The sequence below is a fragment of the Littorina saxatilis genome, linkage group LG4 (assembly GCF_037325665.1).
Source record: "Littorina saxatilis isolate snail1 linkage group LG4, US_GU_Lsax_2.0, whole genome shotgun sequence".
NCBI lineage: Eukaryota > Metazoa > Mollusca > Gastropoda > Littorinimorpha > Littorinidae > Littorina > Littorina saxatilis.
In genome coordinates, this window is record NC_090248.1 from 47,115,647 (window position 1) to 47,134,695 (window position 19,049).

The following is a 19,049-nucleotide window of genomic DNA, read 5'->3' on the forward strand; positions in this document are numbered from 1 at the left end:
CTGAGTGAATGGAACATTCATCAAAACACTGAGGTCATGTTATAGGTCAAGAGCTGCTGCGCAGTTTCGTATGTCGTGAATGCACTGTTTTGCTGAGGACAAAGCCGTAACTAGCCTTTGAAATGAGACATTTTTTGGCGGGGGAATATCGACTACAGAAGACAATCAATGCCACACATGTTCACATTTTGTCTTTATTGACAGATAAATAGGACACTTTTGACAAAAACACCGACACACATGGATGATAGGTATGTTATGGAAACATAATCTGCTAAAATACCCAAAACAGTGTTTTGAACGATTTGGTCAATTTTGCACTGGCCCACCTGCCCTTAACAAGGGTAAAAGGAGAAACAGAACCGTTAGTCGCCTCTTACAACATGCTGGCAAGCATCGGGTAAATTGTTTCTCGTCCCAACCAATATGGGACTCCCCCTAACCCGCGGGGGGTGACAGTTTTATGGTCTGACCTGATCTCATTGAGGCTTGACAGTCACCCACCCTTACCCTTTTTCCCAAAGAAAACATCCCGGCCACAATTAAGACCCCGGGCGTCTAGACCGCTGGTTGCAATCGCTCGTCTGTGACGTCACGAGTGCTACGTTCAAAGTGTTTCTGGGAAGATGGGAGTTTGCTAAATGGCGAACCTGTCTAAAAAGACCACCTGTCCAAAGAGACCACTTTTTCTCAGTCCCTTGGGTGGTCCCTTTAGACAGGTTTGACTGTAATACATCTCAGTTCTCAGTTGATGCTGATGTGATTTATGGTCATGCTTGTGACCCACATTTGAGTCAAACATGTCACGTGCGTCTTAACTGAACAAATGAGTGCCCTTGTATCTTTCTGGCGTGGTTTACACCCACAAAAATGTTTTAGGGGGGCACTTGCTTGTGAAACCTTTGAACAGAGAACATACTAGAGCTAATCATGCTTCACTAAGCAGAAAGGACACAACTGCCAGCTATATTTGACAGGGTGATGCAGTTGTCCCCCTTTCACAGCGGCGACTCTGCACTGAATGAGTTGTCTGCCGGCCTAGAGCTTGAGCTATTTATACATGTAGTAGCTGTATGTTTCTCGTGCATCACCAGTTGCAAGCGGTCAGCAATAGCAGATGTTTATGGGGCTAAAAATGCGGCATGCTCTTGCTTACTTATGTACATAGTTGTTCACAATTTGGATGTGCTGAAAAACTGGCAGAACATGTGGATGTACAAATGTAACAAGACTCACCTGAACTGATGGTACCAGGAGCTTGGTTTCCTGCCGTGGGACACTGGCGACACACTGCTCTGAACGCATTGCTGGAAAACATTATAAAAGCTCTCCAAAGTCAGATTTAAGACTGGAGTTTTAATCTCACAGACAAAAAACTGTTTAATTTGTATTGGTTTTGTCTTCCTTTAAACCCTTTTTTTTGTTGTTGTCCCTGTGTTAAAATGAATGGCTCTTCTCAATCTCTCTTTTTCATTTTCCTGTGAGATGTGCAGTGCCTGCTGATGTTACCGTCAAAACATCATATTGGTGCACCTCTTTCCACATAGAATAAAATTGCTTTTTTCTGCAACGGTTCACTTGAAGTTCTCTTCCACATTTCTGACTACCTGACAACCAATTTATGCATGCACAAATAAGGTTGTCTCGGCTCGTGTTGTTGATCCTTTTTGCATAGACTTAGCAGTCAAAGCGGCATGTGGTAAATCGACCCATGCGTTTGGGCTCAAATGGCACCCTAGGGGTGGCGCGTACCACGTGCGAGGGTGATCTCCCTTGAACTTGCCCCATCCTGCTAATAATCTTGTTGAATGAACAATGTTGAAACCTCTTCCAGTCATCAGTGCTTCGGCCACAATTACATGTCATGTATTTGAATGCCTAATGTTCAATTTATTTTGATACCCCCCCCACATTTCTCCTCCTCCCTTTTACATGTACAGTTGAGCCTTCATTTAAGACCCCTTGATTTAAAGACTCCTCCATCCCCCCAACCCCACCCCTTTCAAAGACTTTGATTTGTCATACTTTTAAAATGTACTAACATATCATGACTCCCTCCATTTCAAGGCTTGGTTTTCTCAGATAACTTGAAGTCTTAACCCTTAGGCTGGTTGTCGCAACATATGTCGCGCTACTTTACGTATACTGTCACGACATATGTCACGCTACTGGCTCAGTGTGTTTGGTCGGTTCCGATTACCTCCCATGGATGCGAAAACCTATATGACTGTTTTTCTTTATTTTTCTCTCTGTTAATTCACCAGTGGCTATGTAACGTGTTACAGAATTGCACCAGTGTAATGGTTAAATGGGGGTTGGGGGGAGGGGGGGGGGAGTTGGGGGGGGGGGGGGGGGAGGGGGTGTACTGTACTTACGTAGCAGCGCCAAACACAGGAGTGCCAAAGCCAAAGATGGTCCCACCAGCAGGAGGTGGCACTGCTGGGAAAATCGGGGTCAGATGATCACTGTCTTCGTCTACTTGGTCATTGTCAGAATCTTCAATGTCAGAATCTTCATAGTCTGAATAGCGCCTGCCTGTCTTCTTGGGGTACAGCTGAAACATGGTAAGAAAGTGTCTTGTTGAAGGTGCTTTCTTGGCCTGTGTGAGTATGTGCAGGGGTCGACACTAACTTATTTGGCCTGGGGCCACACTGGCCCCAGAGATGGAAAATATATATATATACCAACAAATTGATAATAAAAAACACAAGAGAAGTGAAAAAGAGTGTACTGTAGCACATGATCGGCATCAACATATGGCATTTGAAGGCGATACTTATCTCTCACGCTAAAGAGCGCAATCTGGGAGTTATTTCCCTTGCGGCATTCTCCTTCGACGATTTCAATGGTTTTTTTTCTTGACTGCGGCATTGATCGTAACGCAAATTTCAGTGACGATTTTGACTGGCGATTTAGGTGACTGGCTCCGGCATTAGAATTTTCAGTTTGTCATTGTTGGAATTTATCCTGGGGCAGAGTGGGCCCCAAGCTTCGGCAATGTTTGGGGCGGAACACAAAACTCTGGGGCGTTCCGCCCCCCGCCCCCGCTAGTGTCGAACCCTGTTGTGTGTGTGTGTGTGTGTGTGTGTCCGGGTGGGATGGGGTGGTGGGTACTCACACTATTTATCTTAAAAAAGACCTCAAGAAACTCAAACAATAAGTGTTTCACACACACACACACACACACACACACACACACACACACACACACACACACACACACACACCCTCCACACACTTGCTTTTACACTTGCATGCACATCTATGCACTGCCATAACGGGACTTACCATGTCTCTTGTGATTTTATTCTTAGCATCCAGTTCTTTGAGATCATCTTCCAGACGTTTCTTTTCTGTTGAAAATCAGAGATGGGCTAAATGAATTTTGGGGGGGAGGCACAGAAAAGCAAGCAAGCAACATCTTTACTTAAAATTATGAAGATAGTTAAGAAATGAAATGTTAAAAAAGGATAAAAGAAAATAATATCGACACGAACAAATGAAAGAATCTTTGGACTACACAGTTCAGATGATTTGGGTCATGTATGAAGGATTCAACGTATGAGTTAAACAAGACCCATACCATTCGAATATGGATAAACACTGTAAAATTCCATCTTAAATTAGATTCTTCCTTCTTTTTACAGCCTCTTTACATAGTATGGGTCGTACACCACGCATGCCATTCAAATAGGGATAAACGCCATAAAATGTGTTATTAAATTCCATATGGGTCATCCAAAACCCACACAATCCGGACTGTGTAGTTTAAATTATGTCCTAGTTTATTTGGTTGTTTACAAAGATAATCCTTTAACAAAAGTGGTTCTTGAAAAGGTCCTATTGTGTTTCAGGATTACACGAATACTTGGAATAATAGGCCGTGAAAAGTAGGATATGCGCCGAAATGGCTGCGATCTGCTGGCCGATGTGAATGCGTGATGTATTGTGTAAAAAAATTCCATCTCACACGGCATAAAGAAATCCCTGCGCCTTGAATATGTGCGCGATATAAATTGCATAAAAAAATAAAAAAATTAAAATCCCTGCGCTTAGAACTGTACCCACGGAATACGCGCGATATAAGCCTCATATTGATTGATTGATTGATTGATAAGTCTCAATATAAAACAACTCCCAATAGTTTCAGAGATACAGACACTTTTGTGAGGCTCTGGGTTGTCCACGACCTAGGAAGCACGGTGAAGGTTAATCAAACTACACATTTAAATAAACCCATACAAAATGACATCACGTAACACATCCAATGACATAAATAAAAGAGCATACATCTTAGTGCACGCTTAGACTAAACACAGACAAACAGACAAACAAACACAGACACACAGACACACACACACACAAACAGACACACACCTGGGTGTTTCTTTAGGTAGGCCTCAATTAAATTGTTGACGATGTGATTCTTGTTGATTCTGTCAACATTACTCCGACACTGAAACATTGAAACATGGCAGATCATTATGTACAAAAGCACAGAGTTCCACATGTTGCTGTTCTGATAGAATTCATAATCTCAATGCAAATTGTAGACACCAAAGGAAGTGTAGAAGGGACGAAGGTGTGAGGGTACGTATTAGGGTGTGTATGAATCAAGTCACGTTGTTTGTTCACACCTGTACATGTAGCAATCCCAGTATTGGTTGCATCCCATTTTTCTTTAACATTTGTCCGCTGTTTTCACATATGTATGTACAGAATCTAAAAGTAAACTCCCTGCCTTAAAAAAAAAAACTACACCTGCATGCAGAATAAATATTTGTCTAAAGCCATGCTTGTAGCCGTTTGTCTCCGTCTCTCTGCCACTGTGTGCGTGCGTGTGTCTAGCTGGCTGTCTGTGTGGCTGTTTCTCTGACTATCTGTGAGTGCTTGACTGTAGGCTAAAACCTGACAATCTTTCTTTGAGTAATGACTGCTGGTCTCTCTGACTTACAGATGGACACTCGGAGGACTGGGCCATCCAATCAGAGTAGCATCCAGCACAGAACGAGTGCATACACGGCTGAAGACTGGAAGATATAAAAGCAGAAGCATTGGAAAAGCATTATCATTTCAACAATCTATCCATTTTTACAAGCAATAAACTCATTCTCAATGAAGTACAGGACTGCCAAAGAGTATAGTAGTAGTTTGATTAGCATTAAATTTAACTCAAAGCAATATTTACATGCTTAAACATAGAGAGAGTACATACGGACACATTCCAATCACTGAACCAACTCAAATGTGCAGCTATAAACACACAGTCAGCCTAACACCGAGTCTAACATAGACTCTGGTATACTCAAGCTTACACAGCTTTACCATGTACACATCTGGGCACTTAAATGCACTGACAGACAAATATACAAAATTAATAACAAGGATTGAAGCACACACATAGAATTTACAAACGTGCCTTTTTTTGTTTTTATCCAGGCCTCTTCTAGTTCTTACCAAGCTATACCGTAAAAATATTGTGATTCATGCAGTGTGGCAACGAACCTCACTCAGGGCTATATCAAGAGACTGTCAAAACAGAGACTGGTTCACACTTACTCAGTGAGACAGGCAAACAGAAGGACAGACACACACACACAAAACCTGACACCCACATCTTAAGCACAAACGCTCTCACCTGATGCAGTCATGCAGGAGCTCCTGACAGATGATGCAGGTCAAAGTCTCAGCAATTGCATCCTCAGCTTCCTCCTCCCCTCCTCCTCCCTTTCCCGCTTTCTTCTGTCCGCCCTTTTCCTCTTCCTTGCCCTCTTTCTCTCCCTCCGTTCCCTTTTCTTTGTCCTCTTTCTCTCCCTCCGTTCCCTTTTCTTTGTCCTCTTTCTCGCCTTGTCCCTTCTCTCCTTTAGTCTCTCCAGCCTTCTCTTCTTTTTTCTCTTTCTTGGAAGGGTCAGGAACATGAGTGGCGGTGCTGGTGGTAGGAGGGTTTGTACCACCAGGTGTAGAGCCCCCTTTAGCCATGCCTGATTCTTCTCTTGGTTTCTTACTGGATGGGCCAGGGTCTGCTGCCTTTGACTGTCAAACAGAAAGAGCTTCTTCGTGGAAGTTTTGTAGTTATTGATACATGTATCAACAAACATTTGGTTTGTGTCATTTTCCATTGCTTTTCCACTGTAATTATCTTTAGGTTTTCTGCCCACTATTTTTACAAACACCAAATGTGTAAGTGTGTGTGTGTGTGCATTTGTGAGGGGCGGTTGTGCTGCTGCTGTTGATACAATGTAGTGAGATTATCAGGAAAAGATAAAGGCAGATCTTAAACTGAATTTCTCCACTCAAATTTCTCAATTTCCATGAGCATCCAATAAAAACCACAACCACTAAATTATATTTCCTACTTAATTTAAGGAGATAGCTGAACAATTGAAATAGAACAGAAGAAATAAATACATTCTTCTTGAGCATACAAAAGAAAGTAAATCAGACTAATGCATTATACTACAACCTCAAGGAATGCATGCCTTTGATAAAAATGCAAGGATCAAGATTACTGCATGAATCATGTGGTGAGATGTGAATGTGAGACATTGTATTATTGCTAAACTAGCTGATCCAACTTACAGTAGGTGCCACTTTTCGTTTGACTGCTGATCTTGGTGCATCATCGTCTATCTGGTTGATGTTATCATCTAGAAAAGAAGGAAATATGTTGTGATACCAAACCAAAATGGTAAAGATGAAAGATTCTGAAACCAAAAGCCTCAATGTTACAAGAAATGAGTAACCCAGTCTCTGAAATAGTCTGTAAAATAAGAAATCACTGCATAAAACTGTCAAAAACACACATACCCGCGGCAGTTAGATTAAAATGCTTACCTCTGTGTAACTGTAAGTGGTCTTCAATTTTTAAATATTACACAACACAAAAAAGCATTTAACTTGATTTGATAACATACTTTTCAGACCTTCCGAAATCCGAGCTAATCAGGTGAGAGTTTAAAACAAATGGAGTTTTCAAAAGGGAGGTAATAATAAGAAGGTTGTAAAGAACAGAAGATCTGAAGAGCAAGATCATAAAGAAGGAGTTTTAAGTTTGGAGGTCTTGGAGGGTTCCACTCTTTATATTATGTATACATGCTGAAATGGATGACCACACATGAGTGAACAAATACTGACCTAAGAGGGTAGCATCTGCAGGTGGTGGCCCATTGTCATACTCCAGTGTCTGGTCAAGCTCTACTGAGTCATCTGCTTCCTCCTCCTTCAGTCGCTCGAGGTCTTGAAATATGTAGCCAATATCTGACAGACACAAACTTTCATGTATGCTGTGGGTAACAAAATAAGATTTAAAATTTGTTTACAACAATAAAATAATCACTTGCACGTCAGTGTATGCATTAAATTGCTTTTAATGTGCCCTTCCCCTTCCCACAAAAAATGTAAATGAAACACACAAACATATATGTGCAGACAAACACACACACACACACGCACAGACAAACACATGCACTTGCATACACGCACACACCAAATGCAACCATCACTACAAATAAAGCAAAAGCAAATCACATACAGCTAGAGCAGAGTACATTGTATGGATGAAGATCACTCACAGTTAGATTGCCTTATGTAAAACTATTCTACTTTGCTTTGTGCTTTCAATGAGCAATAGAATTTACTACTCACTGACATCTTCCTCTCCTTTCTTGTACACAATATAGAACTCGTCACCATGTTCAATTTCCTGGCGCTGAAACACATTGAAACAGGCTAAATTACTACAGACAAGTAATTAAACCCAAAGAATCAAGGAATGAAACGGGAAGTGAAAGCACTCATGATGAGTCCACATTATAGTACGTAATCACAATCTGTCAATTCGTCCTGCAGTGGGTTTTTTAAGTCATCTGTACATTGTCAAGCAAAAGAGAGAGAGAGAGAGAGAGAGAGAGAGAGAGAGAGAGAGAGAGAGAGAGAGAGAGAGAGAGAGAGAGAGAGAGAGAGAGAGAGAGAGAGAGAGAGAGAGAGAGAGAGAGAGAGAGAGAGAGAGAGAGAGAGAGAGAGAGAGAGAGAGAGAGAGAAAAGAAAAAAAGACCATTGATATCCTGTCTCTTTTCTTCTTTCAGTTTGCTTATCTTCTTCTTCTTCGTACGACGAGTTTGCTTATCTAATTACACCCCCGGTATAGGGGTGTGTATAGGTTTCGCTCGATGTGTTTGTTTGTTTGTGTTCGCATATAGATCTCAAGAATGAACGGACCGATCGTCACCAAACTTGGTGAACAGGTTCTATACATTCCTGAGACAGTCCTTACAAAAATTGGGACCAGTCAAACACACGGTTAGGGAGTTATTGGTGGATTAAGATTCTACAAGGACTTATAGAGGCACATGTGTTTGTTTGTTTGTGTTCGCATATAGATCTCAAGAATGAACGGACCGATCGTCACCAAACTTGGTGAACAGGTTCTATACATTCCTGAGACGGTCCTCACAAAAATTGGGACCAGTCACACGGTTAGGGAGTTATTGGTGGATTAAGATTCTACAAGGACTTATAGAGGTCAAAGGGAAATAACCATTCTCACTCAGTCACTGCCACCAACTGAGAAGGTTATTTCCCTTTGACGGGGGTGTTTTTCCTACCTTGTAGGAATTTCTTGTTTTGTATTAAAAGGTGAAAAACTATATAAAAATCATTGTCTTCATAAGTTTTACTGTATACATGGCATGTGCAAATCACTGAATAAACATATGCATGTATATATAGACCAGCTTCATCCTAGCTTACAGTAGACAATGAATTGTATGATAAGACAAAACCAAAAGACCACTAGCTGTCACACCTGTCCCTTTGTCAGCTTTGTCTTGGAATTCAGGAGTGTCCCGTTTGTGCTGCAACAACAAAAATAGCATCATGCATGCATTGATGCAACGTCTGCACATTAATTTATTATGTTAGAATAGAAATACACGTACTTCAAGAAGAAAAGAACTAGTGCAACGACAAACAAAAAATCAAAATGTCTGACTGCTCGCACAAGCTTATTTATATACTGCTTACAAGCAAATCATTTGTTTTGGTGTGTGTGTGTTGACATCCATTAATTGCGCGTGTAAGTTCCCACTGTAACATTCGCTCTCTTTCTCTCTCACCCTCTATCTCTCCCTTTCTGTAAGTTTTCCTGGCGCATATACTGTAACACTGCTTGTCAAGTACACTTCACAAAACTATTACTAAATTATCATCCTGCAAAGACATGCACTATCTAAGAGCTGTTGTATCTTAATTACCTTGAATCATAGAGCCAGACTTTGCCATCTTCATCACGAAGTATGTAGCAGTGGGTGCCAGACACAAGTTTGTTGTTTTCATGACAGATATCACTGTCTGCACATACAGCAAAAACGTAAAATAAGGTATGTACAGTATGTATTTCAAATACATCTACATCAGATCATGTATTTTAGCAAAACATTACAAGTGATCTAATACAGCAACAGTGGTCCCTGCAACGTAAAAGATCCAGATCCAGATAAACTAATATACCATTACAAAAGTTTGAGACTCATCTTTAACACTTGATTCTGTTATCCTATCTGCTTCATGGTTAAGGTTACTTAGTTTAAGATACGGGTTGGCTTAAGCTGTGGGGGAATTCATTTGTGACGTGAACTTAGTGATCAAACTAAAAGTGAAATGACATACATGTTGTAACATATAAACTTGGTGATCGATATAAGACGTGAATACCTCAGACAGTGTAATTGTTGTGTGTTTGACACACAATTATCACCAAGGCAAGAATATCCTATGTTACATCAAGAGAAAGAAAAAGAATATTTGGGTACATTAAACAGCATTTCGCTAGTACTAGTAGCAAACTACAACTTGAACTGAAGTATAACTGGAGCAGTGGAGGTGTATCCGCACTTTTTGCTCGACCGATAGTAAACTTGTCCTTTCCAATCAGAAAAGGTGGCGTGTCAACGTCTGTCAAACAAACAAGCTGTGCCCAGTCTGTGGTGCTCTCCTCCTCACTCATCGTTGATTGCGAGACCCTAGATCGTTCAACGTCGATCACTTCGTATCTCTTTCCTCCTGGCACAGCAACTGTTTACGCTTGCGACATTTCCAAGCGGTGGTCGCTCTTCGCGGATTTTGTTTGGTTAGAGTGACGTCCCCTTAATAAATGAGCATAGTGTCCCTTGAGACTTTTGTCCAGCGTTATCTCCCTGACATCAAACATGGCTGCGCCCGGGAAACGTGGTTTGGAGACAGCCGAGGACGTTCCAGCTAAACTTTCAGCCCTGAACGTTGCTAAAATTAAACTTAGCAGCTTTCTTCAATGGTGCAAAGAAAGAAAATTTAATGTATCACCAAAAGTGAGTTCATGTCAAAGTGAATGGACAAAATTAGATGGATACGGAACCTACTTTTGCTTCACAACTAAAACTTGTGGTGCCTCAGCAAGTGCCACAAATGTTTCTCTTTCCGCATAAGTTTATGTTTCACGCCATGTTTTGCTCTCTGTTATCTTGCAGGTGTGTGTGGAACGCGAGAGGGCGTGCGCACAGTATGGAATGGTGGTCACAGAGGATATTCCTGGTGGAGAGGTTTTATTCTGTATTCCTCGTCCATTTCTCCTTTCCCCAGAAACAAGTACCATAGCCCACATTCTACAGCAAGGTTTGACTTGTTCATACACACATGCATAATCATTGGTTCCCAGATTTCGCAAACAGATATGCCCACAGGAGTGATCGAGTATACATGTGCATGTATGTGAAATTGAGAGGAGAGACGTAACATATGTGATACATGCATCACATTATGGGTGTGTGTGTATGTGCATATTTTTTCTGTGTGTGGAAGGGAGAAAGATCACTACCTATCACTAAGAAGAAGAAGAAGAAGAAGATCAAGAGAGATTCCATGCAAACTTAAAAATTTGTGTTTGGCTACTTGTCCATTCTAATGAGTATTCGAAGTATCTTCGTCATTGTTGGAAGTGTGCGATAGGCATACTCCAGCATTGGCCACATGGAAGTGACCAAATCTAGTACAAGAAGACTCAAAGGAGGCTACAAAGACATCTATACATAATACTCTACACCTGTAGACCTCAGTTACAAAACATTGTTAGTAATTCTTCCGGAAATCCGGATTTGTAATGTCTGTGGTGACGTTTTTTTGGTTGTTAATTATACAAATCCTTCAGCGTCTGGGGGCCCCCAGACCCCCCCTTAAAATTCTTCAGGATTCATGACGTTTTTCAGTCCCACCCATGTTGTTAAAAATGCTTATTGGATTCTATTTTGCTTATTTCTTATCAGCTCAGAAGGAGATGGGGGATGAAGCTGGTTGGGTGCCGCTGCTTCTGGCACTTGTGTATGAGTACAACAACTCACAGTCACCATGGCGACCATACCTTGATCTTGTGCCAGACTTCTCTCAACTGGACCTTCCCATGTTCTGGACCAGGTAGGGCTGAGCTGCTGTCCGGTTGATCACAGTTGTCGGTCGAGGGTTTTTTATGGAGAGAAAGTGAGGGAGAGGTGGAATGTCACTGTGTGAGAGAGAGGGAAGGAGAGAGAGACGGAACTGAACTTATTTTACACAGATAAAGATTTAAGGCTGAGAGAGAGAGAGATGCAGTGTAATGATGATTGTGCTACATGTATACATTGTTGTATACATTTGTGTTTCTTTGCTTTGTGGTAATGGCTGAGTGTGTTTATTAATATTGATCTGCTCTTCAGTTAAAGCAGCAGACTGAATTAATGCTATGATTAATGCATACATCACTACATGTTTATTGTAGTGAGGAGAGGGACACATTACTGAAAGGAACAGGAGTGGAAGAAGCAGTGACACGTGACCTGACGATGATGGAGACAGATTTCAACACCAAGGCCCTGACCTTTATGCAGCAGCACACGGACACTTTCAGGTATTATTGCTGCTCCAAGCTGGGACTGGTCTCTTCTCTCAGCTAGAATTTCTTGGGTGTAAATTAAATCAAAGTTGATTATCACAATATTAATCATATTGATTAGACTGTTTGTTTTTTATGGATACTACAAAGGTGTGAAGAATAGCACTGTGGTGTCATTCTCATATTATTTATCGTTTGCTTTGGGTTTTTTATTACCTGTAAATTTTTAGAGCTTACACACAAGAGCTGATGAAAATGCTGAACAGTAAACTTGAACAGTATGATAGTGAGAATGTTAAAATACTTAAATAATAAATTTGTGTTGTCAGTATTGGAATCATCACGGTTAGACGCTGGTTTTTGTTATGAATACAGTAAAACCTGCATCCAGCGGACCCTTAATTCGGCGGACACCTTTGCATAACGGACACTTCAAGTGAGGACGGATGTATTTTACACTCAAAAACACCTTAAAAGAGCGGACACCTCAAAGGCGCGGACGCGGACACTCTTTTTTGGTCCCGATTTGGTTCGTTACCTGTCAACAACGGTCCGCCATCTTGGTTCTGCAAATTCTCGCTGGCGATGTGAACGCGCGAGAAGCTTATTTTGTAAGCCAACGACAGCACTTGAAAGATTGATTTTTTGTATGGTGCACGCTCATTGGTCGATGCCGTGAATTAAACTGAACTCACAAACAAAAACAAGTTAGGGTTTCTACTTTCTGTACTGTGATGCATCTTCGTCTCATCCTTCGTCGATCGCGGTCTCATCATGTCAAAACGGAAATTTCTGACTTTAGAAGAAAGAGTCGATGTGATAAAGAAATTGAACGGCGAACTCTTCGAGTGGTTTTCGAGAGCTCGATCAAAGAATATTCCCGTGAATGGCCCATTGCTTCAGATAAGAAACCGATTGCACCTCTTTCTCTCTCTCGCTCGTTCTCTCTCTCGCTCGTCCTCTCTCTCTCTCGCTCAGTCGTTCTCTCTCTCTCTCTCTCTCTCTCGCTTAGTCGTTCTCTCTCTCTCTCTCTCGCTCGTTCTCGCTATCGCTCGTTCTCTGTTCTCTCTCTCTCTCTCTCTCTCTCTCTCTCTCTCTCTCTCTCTCTCTCTCTCTCTCTCTCTCTCTCTCTCTCTCTCTCTCTCTCTCTCTCCCTCCCTCTCGCTCGTTCTCTCTCTCGCTCGTTCTCCGTTCACCCTGAAATGCTGACAGCTGTCATGAACTTGAGTAGCATTCTGAAGATGTGCGTCTGAACCAAGCCAGACTGATTCTGGTTTTGTACATACATGTTGCATGTTGAACTTGTTTTCTTTGTCACTTTCTGTATGACTACATGTAATGCACAGTTTAGAATAAAACTATTTGGCTGTTTTTTTTCTTCCCAAAAAATGTCTGCGCATTCATATTCAAAAGAAAGGACACCTTTGTACAAAGGACAGTGGCAAGGTTCCCCAAGGGTGTCCTTTGCTCGCAGGTTTTACTGTACTACAAAGGTGTGAAGAATAGCACTGTGGTGTCATTCTCATATTGTTTATCGTTTGCTTGGTGTTTTTTTTTTTTATAACCTATAAGTTTTAGAGCTTACACACCAGAGGGCTGAACAGTAAGCTTGTACAGTATGTTAGATACATGTAATACACTTTTGTTGGAGGTGTATTTTTTTAATGGGTGTGGGAGTGGAAGGGAGTGCTTGTGTTTTGGTGGGGATGTGTGGGTGGGAAGGGAGTGCTTGTGGTTTGGTGGGGATGTGTGGGTGGGAAGGGAGTGCTTGTGGTTTGGTGAGGATGTGTGGGTGGGAAGGGAGTGCTTGTGGTTTGGTGGGGATGTGTGGGTGGGAAGGGAGTGCTTGTGTTTTGGTGGGGATGTGTGGGTGGGAAGGGAGTGCTTGTGTTTTGGTGGGGATGTGTGGGTGGGAAGGGAGTGCTTGTGTTTTGGTGGGGATGTGTGGGTGGGAAGGGAGTGCTTGTGGTTTGGTGGGGATGTGTGGGTGGGAAGGGAGTGCTTGTGTTTTGGTGGGGATGTGTGGGTGGGAAGGGAGTGCTTGTGTTTTGGTGGGGATGTGTGGGTGGGAAGGGAGTGCTTGTGGTTTGGTGGGGATGTGTGGGTGGGAAGGGAGTGGTTTGGTGGGGATGTGTGGGTGGGAAGGGAGTGCTTGTGGTTTGGTGGGGATGTGTGGGTGGGAAGGGAGTGCTTGTGTTTTGGTGGGGATGTGTGGGTGGGAAGGGAGTGCTTGTGTTTTGGTGGGGATGTGTGGGTGGGAAGGGAGTGCTTGTGGTTTGGTGGGGATGTGTAGGTGGGAAGGGAGTGCTTGTGTTTTGGTGGGGATGTGTGGGTGGGAGGACAAACACTGTAGTGTAATACCTAAACGTGATAACATGGTGTGTCCACAGCCCAGCTTGCCAAAGTTTTGAGCTGTACAAGAAAATGGTGGCCTTTGTCATGGCCTATAGCTTCACAGAGCCTGCTGGGAAGGCCAGAGGGGCTGATGGGAAGGGTGACGGAAACGAGGAAGATTCTGACGATGAGAATGAGGGGAGCTCACCCCCTCCAATGATGGTTCCGCTGGCAGACATTTTGAATCATGTGGCCAAAAACAATGCACAGCTCACCTTCCACGAAGAAGCTCTGCTCATGGTTAGCACTCGGAATATAAAAAAGGTTGGAATAATAAAGTGTGTCACTGTCATTATTCAGGCAGTATAATTGTGATTTCACTGTAATGAAGGATTTTTGTGAATGCTACCTTTTCATGACTCCTTGGACTAGTATTTCTTGATTTCATTTTACACAGAATGAGAAGTGACACCTATCTTTCCTGTCTCTACCGGCAGTCTGCCTTCTCTACACGGCAAGTGAAATAATAAAATGCATTTCTTGTAATTCAAAATTAGTTCCTTATTTTGATGGAGCAGAAACTATTTCTTACAATATTGTTATTTTGCAATAACGTAAGAGCAAGCATCAAACTGTCTTTGTTATCATGTGTAATGTGTAAAATCAGTTGCAGCTGGGACATGTTCTGAAGTTACATGAACAGTACTTGTAGCAGATATTTAGTTTTTGCTGTTGTGAAAATGTCAGTGACTGTTTGAATGATTTAATGTGATTGAATGTTTTATTGATTTAAATGGGATTGACTGTTCGATTGATTTAAATGTGACTGACTGAAAGATTCATTGATTGATTGGTGCAGTATTTTGTTTGACAGGGAGAAGAAGTGTTCAACACGTACGGGGAAGTGGCCAACAAGCATTTACTACACATGTACGGCTTTGCTGAGCGATATCCTGCCAACCACTATGACACAGTGAGGAACGCAGTTTTCATGGGTGTTTGTGGATTTAAGTGAGATGTAATTTGGTACAGCAGTGGAAGTTCGCTTTTGAGACCCCCAAAAAAATAACGCTAAGAAAAACAGACCTTAAAAGAGAGGTAAATTTGCAGAAGTTGTAATCAGAAAATCTGGAGGGAAAAAAAAGAACATGTCATGAACAATAATCTTGTTAAAAAACCAACCACGTCATGATATTGCGAATTTAATTTTGTGGATCTAGCCTCTAACCGTCAAACCATCTCTAATTGTAAGGGAGTGTTAATACCTCAAGAACATTAGATAAAGGTAGTTGTGTGTTTGTGCTAAATTCATCATATTCAATACTAGTTGTAATTGTTGAGTCACTTGAGAAAAAGTGACTCTATGTAATCGGTCAGTGTTAGTCTGTCCGGCCGGCCGGCCGGCCGGCCGGCCGGCCGTCCGTAGACACCACCTTAACGTTGGACTTTTCTCGGAAACTATCAAAGCGATCGGGCTCATATTTTGTTTAGTCGTGACCTCCAATGACCTCTACACTTTAACGATGGTTTCGTTGACCTTTGACCTTTTTCAAGGTCACAGGTCAGCGTCAAAGGAAAAATTAGACATTTTATATCTTTGACAAAGTTCATCGGATGTGATTGAAACTTTGTAGGATTATTCTTTACATCAAAGTATTTACATCTGTAGCCTTTTACGAACGTTATCAGAAAAACAAGGGAGATAACTAGCCTTTTCTGTTCGGCAACACACAACTTAACGTTGGGCTTTTCTCGGAAACTATAAAAGTGACCGGGCTCAAATTTTATGTGAACGTGACTCATTGTGTTGTGAATAGCAATTTCTTCCTGTCCATCTGATGCCTCATATAATATTCAGAACTGCGAAAGTGACTCGATCGAGCGTTTGCTCTTCTTGTTTTTGTTTAAAAGCTGTGTCAGATTTTTCTGCAAACCTGAATGGTTCACCAAGCTTTGTACACCTCGTTGTTTTTGTTGGGTGTTAATCACAACTAAATTGTTTCACTATGCAGGTAGATATACCAGTTAGTGTGGTGACATCAGCAGCACAGTCTGAGATGGGAGAGCCAGAACTGATGGCTGCAAAGCTTAACTTCCTACAAGAACAGGTTGGTCCACTTTTCTTTCGTTTCTCGTCTTTCCATGTAAGCAGAGTTGTACAATTCTTGTGTGGAATTTGTATGACAATACACTGCCCATAAGTGTTCTTCTTCTTCTTCGTTCATGGGCTTAGACTCCCACGTTCACTGAGGTTTTAGCACGAGTGGATTTTTACGTGTATGACCATTTCTACTCCGCCATTCAGGAAGCATACGCCGATCTTGGGGGAGCCCATAAGTGTTGAAAATGAAGTACTTTACCAGGTGACCACTCAGGCTACCTTTTGCTACCTTTCATGCTCAGTGATGCAAGTATAGATCCTGTGGGTTTACTTCCTTCTTCTTCTTCTTCTTCTGCGTTCGTGGGCTGAAACTCCCACGTACACTCGTGTTTTTTGCACGAGTGGAATTTTATGTGTATGACCGTTTTTTCCCCGCCATTAAGGCAGCCATACGCCGCTTTCGGAGGAAGCATGCTGGATATTTTCGTGTTTCTATAACCCACCGAACTCTGACATGGATTACAGGATCTTTTCCGTGCGCACTTGGTCTTGTGCTTGCGTGTACACACGAAGGGGGATAAGCCACTAGCAGGTCTGCACATAAGTTGACATGGGAGATCGGAAAAATCTCCACACTTAACCCACCAGGCGGCCGCGACCGGGATTCGAACCCTCCACCTTCCGATTAAGAGGCCGACGTCTTACCACCCCGCCACAGCGCCCGTCGTGGGTTTACTTCCAAATTCAAATGTGCCTGAAGACAGTAAAGTCCTGAAGTAAGAAAAGAATGACAAGTACATGTCTCATGGCATCTGTGGCTGAGGAACAGTTTTCCTACTTCAAATGCCTTTATGTAGAGACTGCTGAGAGTAATTGCAGGATCTCGCACAGTGTGCATGAATGTTCCAGGATTTGCATCAGGAAGGGGAGTCCTACGTGCTGGGGATGGAGGGAATACTCACTGACGACGAAATGCAGGCTGTTCTCAAGGTTTGTGTATTTGTGACTGCATGGATGGATGTGTGTGTGTGTGTGTGTGTCAAATACTTGTACAATGTTTTGTTTGATTGAAGTCAACTTGGATAGAAAACTTTAAAGAAATGAGTAAAATGTGAAGCTACATTTCCATGTTTATGTTGTTGCTTGAACATCACATCGAAGAGCCTGTTTCCACCTTGCTTTTTTTTTACTGTTTTAACAGGTGCTGGTGATGTCGGCAGAAGAATTCAAGGAGCACACAGAAAAAGAAGGCTGGAGTGATGCAGAGAGTGATGAAAATGATGATGGCTCTTCCCCTCTCTCGTTTGGTGTGTATTGGCTTTCTCCCCTGTATTTTGTGCTGTGTGTATTTTTGTAATGAAGAATTTTCTTCTTTTTTGTTGTTTTATTTAGTGAGGAAGGTGAATGGGTGTTTAAAGAGTGCTTGTACTCTTCCGTTCCAAAAACATGACCCTTCTCTTGCTTTATAACCTTCCTCTGGCTTCTTCAGTGACAGCACTGACCTCTTGCCAGTGCAAGTCTGTTACATGTGTCTCCCTATTCAAAAGACTGCGGTCTGGCATTTGAAGCAAATAAAATAAATCGGGTTAGACAACAGAGAAAAGGGGATTCGATTTTTTATTAGTTTCTAATCTCTTGTTCTTCTTCATTTCAGAAAAGATCCCTAACCTACACTCCTGCTGGAAAAGGATTCTATCAAGGTTTGTTTGACAGTGGTGTATTATGCAGTGGACCCCCACCCCCCACCCCCTTTGACCTTCACAAATCTGAGAAAATCAGGTCTCAAAAAGGAGGAAGCCTGAAAATTGGGGTAAATTTACAGAGATTATGAACAGAAAATCTGAAAAACAGTCTTAAAAGGGAGGGAGGGAGTCTTAAATTGAGGGGGGGGGGTTTAAATTAAAAGGCGTTCCACTGAAGACACAATATATGCAACCGTAAAGAGGATCCACTCAGGTCCTTTCTACCTATCGTCGAGTCATGTGTATCGCAGATTACTCTCATTAGCACTGCAACAGAGAGTAACAGAAAATGAACCTAAACACTTTTCTGCACTTCATATGTTTAGCCTATGGAACCTGTGTAATGAAGAAAATTACGGCAACGAGACTCATGTTTTAAAAAAAATCTACTTTTTTCTTTGTTTTAATTTGTTTCAGGACAGTCAAGATTCTTTCACTCAGTTTTTTCATTACCTACATCAGTTTTCAAAGAATATATCAAAGAAACCTTTTTGGAATACACATCTGACTTATGAGATTTTAACTTCCGGGCAGTTCTTACATACATGTATGTATATGCAGAGAAGAGAGATTCAGCATAATTAATACACTATTCACAAAATGTACTTTCTTTGTTCATTAGGTGTGCTGAAGTGTGTCTTTCCCAAATTGGCGGTGACGAGAAGAAAGATACCAGTGCCATGGAATCGGGAGAGACACAGCTGTCCTCACGTGCTCGCTATGCGTTGTACGTTAGATATGGTCAGAGAAAACTGCTGCACAAGCTTGTGCAGGCATGTAGATAACGGTAATAAAACAATGATGGAGATCTTTTGGAATGCATTTTGTCTTTTTCTTTGATGGGAAGCTTGTTATTGTGTTCAGATGTCTTCTTGTATGGTCATAAAATGTCCAAGGATGCAAAAATATATTGAGAGACCTGTTGTTTGCGCGTGCGCACATACACACACACACTCACACATACAAGGGCACAGAA

General features: G+C 41.9%; 2 protein-coding genes across 2 annotated transcripts in view; one reads left to right on the forward strand and one right to left on the reverse strand.

The window, feature by feature from the left end:
• Positions 1–10,130, reverse strand: part of LOC138964922 (E3 ubiquitin-protein ligase CHFR-like) — a 28,666-nt gene extending 18,536 nt beyond the window's left edge. The window contains exons 1-12 of the mRNA XM_070336996.1: positions 9,892–10,130; positions 9,252–9,348; positions 8,804–8,852; positions 7,645–7,708; positions 7,135–7,257; positions 6,580–6,647; positions 5,639–6,033; positions 4,955–5,030; positions 4,378–4,456; positions 3,289–3,353; positions 2,376–2,554; positions 1,237–1,307 (exon numbers count right to left, since the gene is read on the reverse strand). Coding sequence (XP_070193097.1) covers positions 1,237–1,307; positions 2,376–2,554; positions 3,289–3,353; positions 4,378–4,456; positions 4,955–5,030; positions 5,639–6,033; positions 6,580–6,647; positions 7,135–7,257; positions 7,645–7,708; positions 8,804–8,852; positions 9,252–9,348; positions 9,892–10,003 — 1,378 coding nt within the window. The 5' untranslated portion in view covers positions 10,004–10,130. The remainder of the gene's footprint in view (positions 1–1,236; positions 1,308–2,375; positions 2,555–3,288; positions 3,354–4,377; positions 4,457–4,954; positions 5,031–5,638; positions 6,034–6,579; positions 6,648–7,134; positions 7,258–7,644; positions 7,709–8,803; positions 8,853–9,251; positions 9,349–9,891) is intronic.
• Positions 10,131–10,190: 60 nt separating this feature from the next.
• On the forward strand, positions 10,191–18,886 carry LOC138964923 (N-lysine methyltransferase setd6-like). Its single transcript, XM_070336997.1, has 11 exons — positions 10,191–10,343; positions 10,503–10,647; positions 11,295–11,442; positions 11,783–11,911; positions 14,287–14,554; positions 15,105–15,203; positions 16,243–16,338; positions 17,241–17,321; positions 17,533–17,638; positions 17,986–18,031; positions 18,696–18,886. Exons 1-11 carry the CDS (start codon positions 10,206–10,208, stop codon positions 18,856–18,858), a joined length of 1,419 nt encoding a protein of 472 aa, XP_070193098.1. The 5' UTR covers positions 10,191–10,205; the 3' UTR covers positions 18,859–18,886.
• Positions 18,887–19,049: the final 163 nt, after the last annotated feature.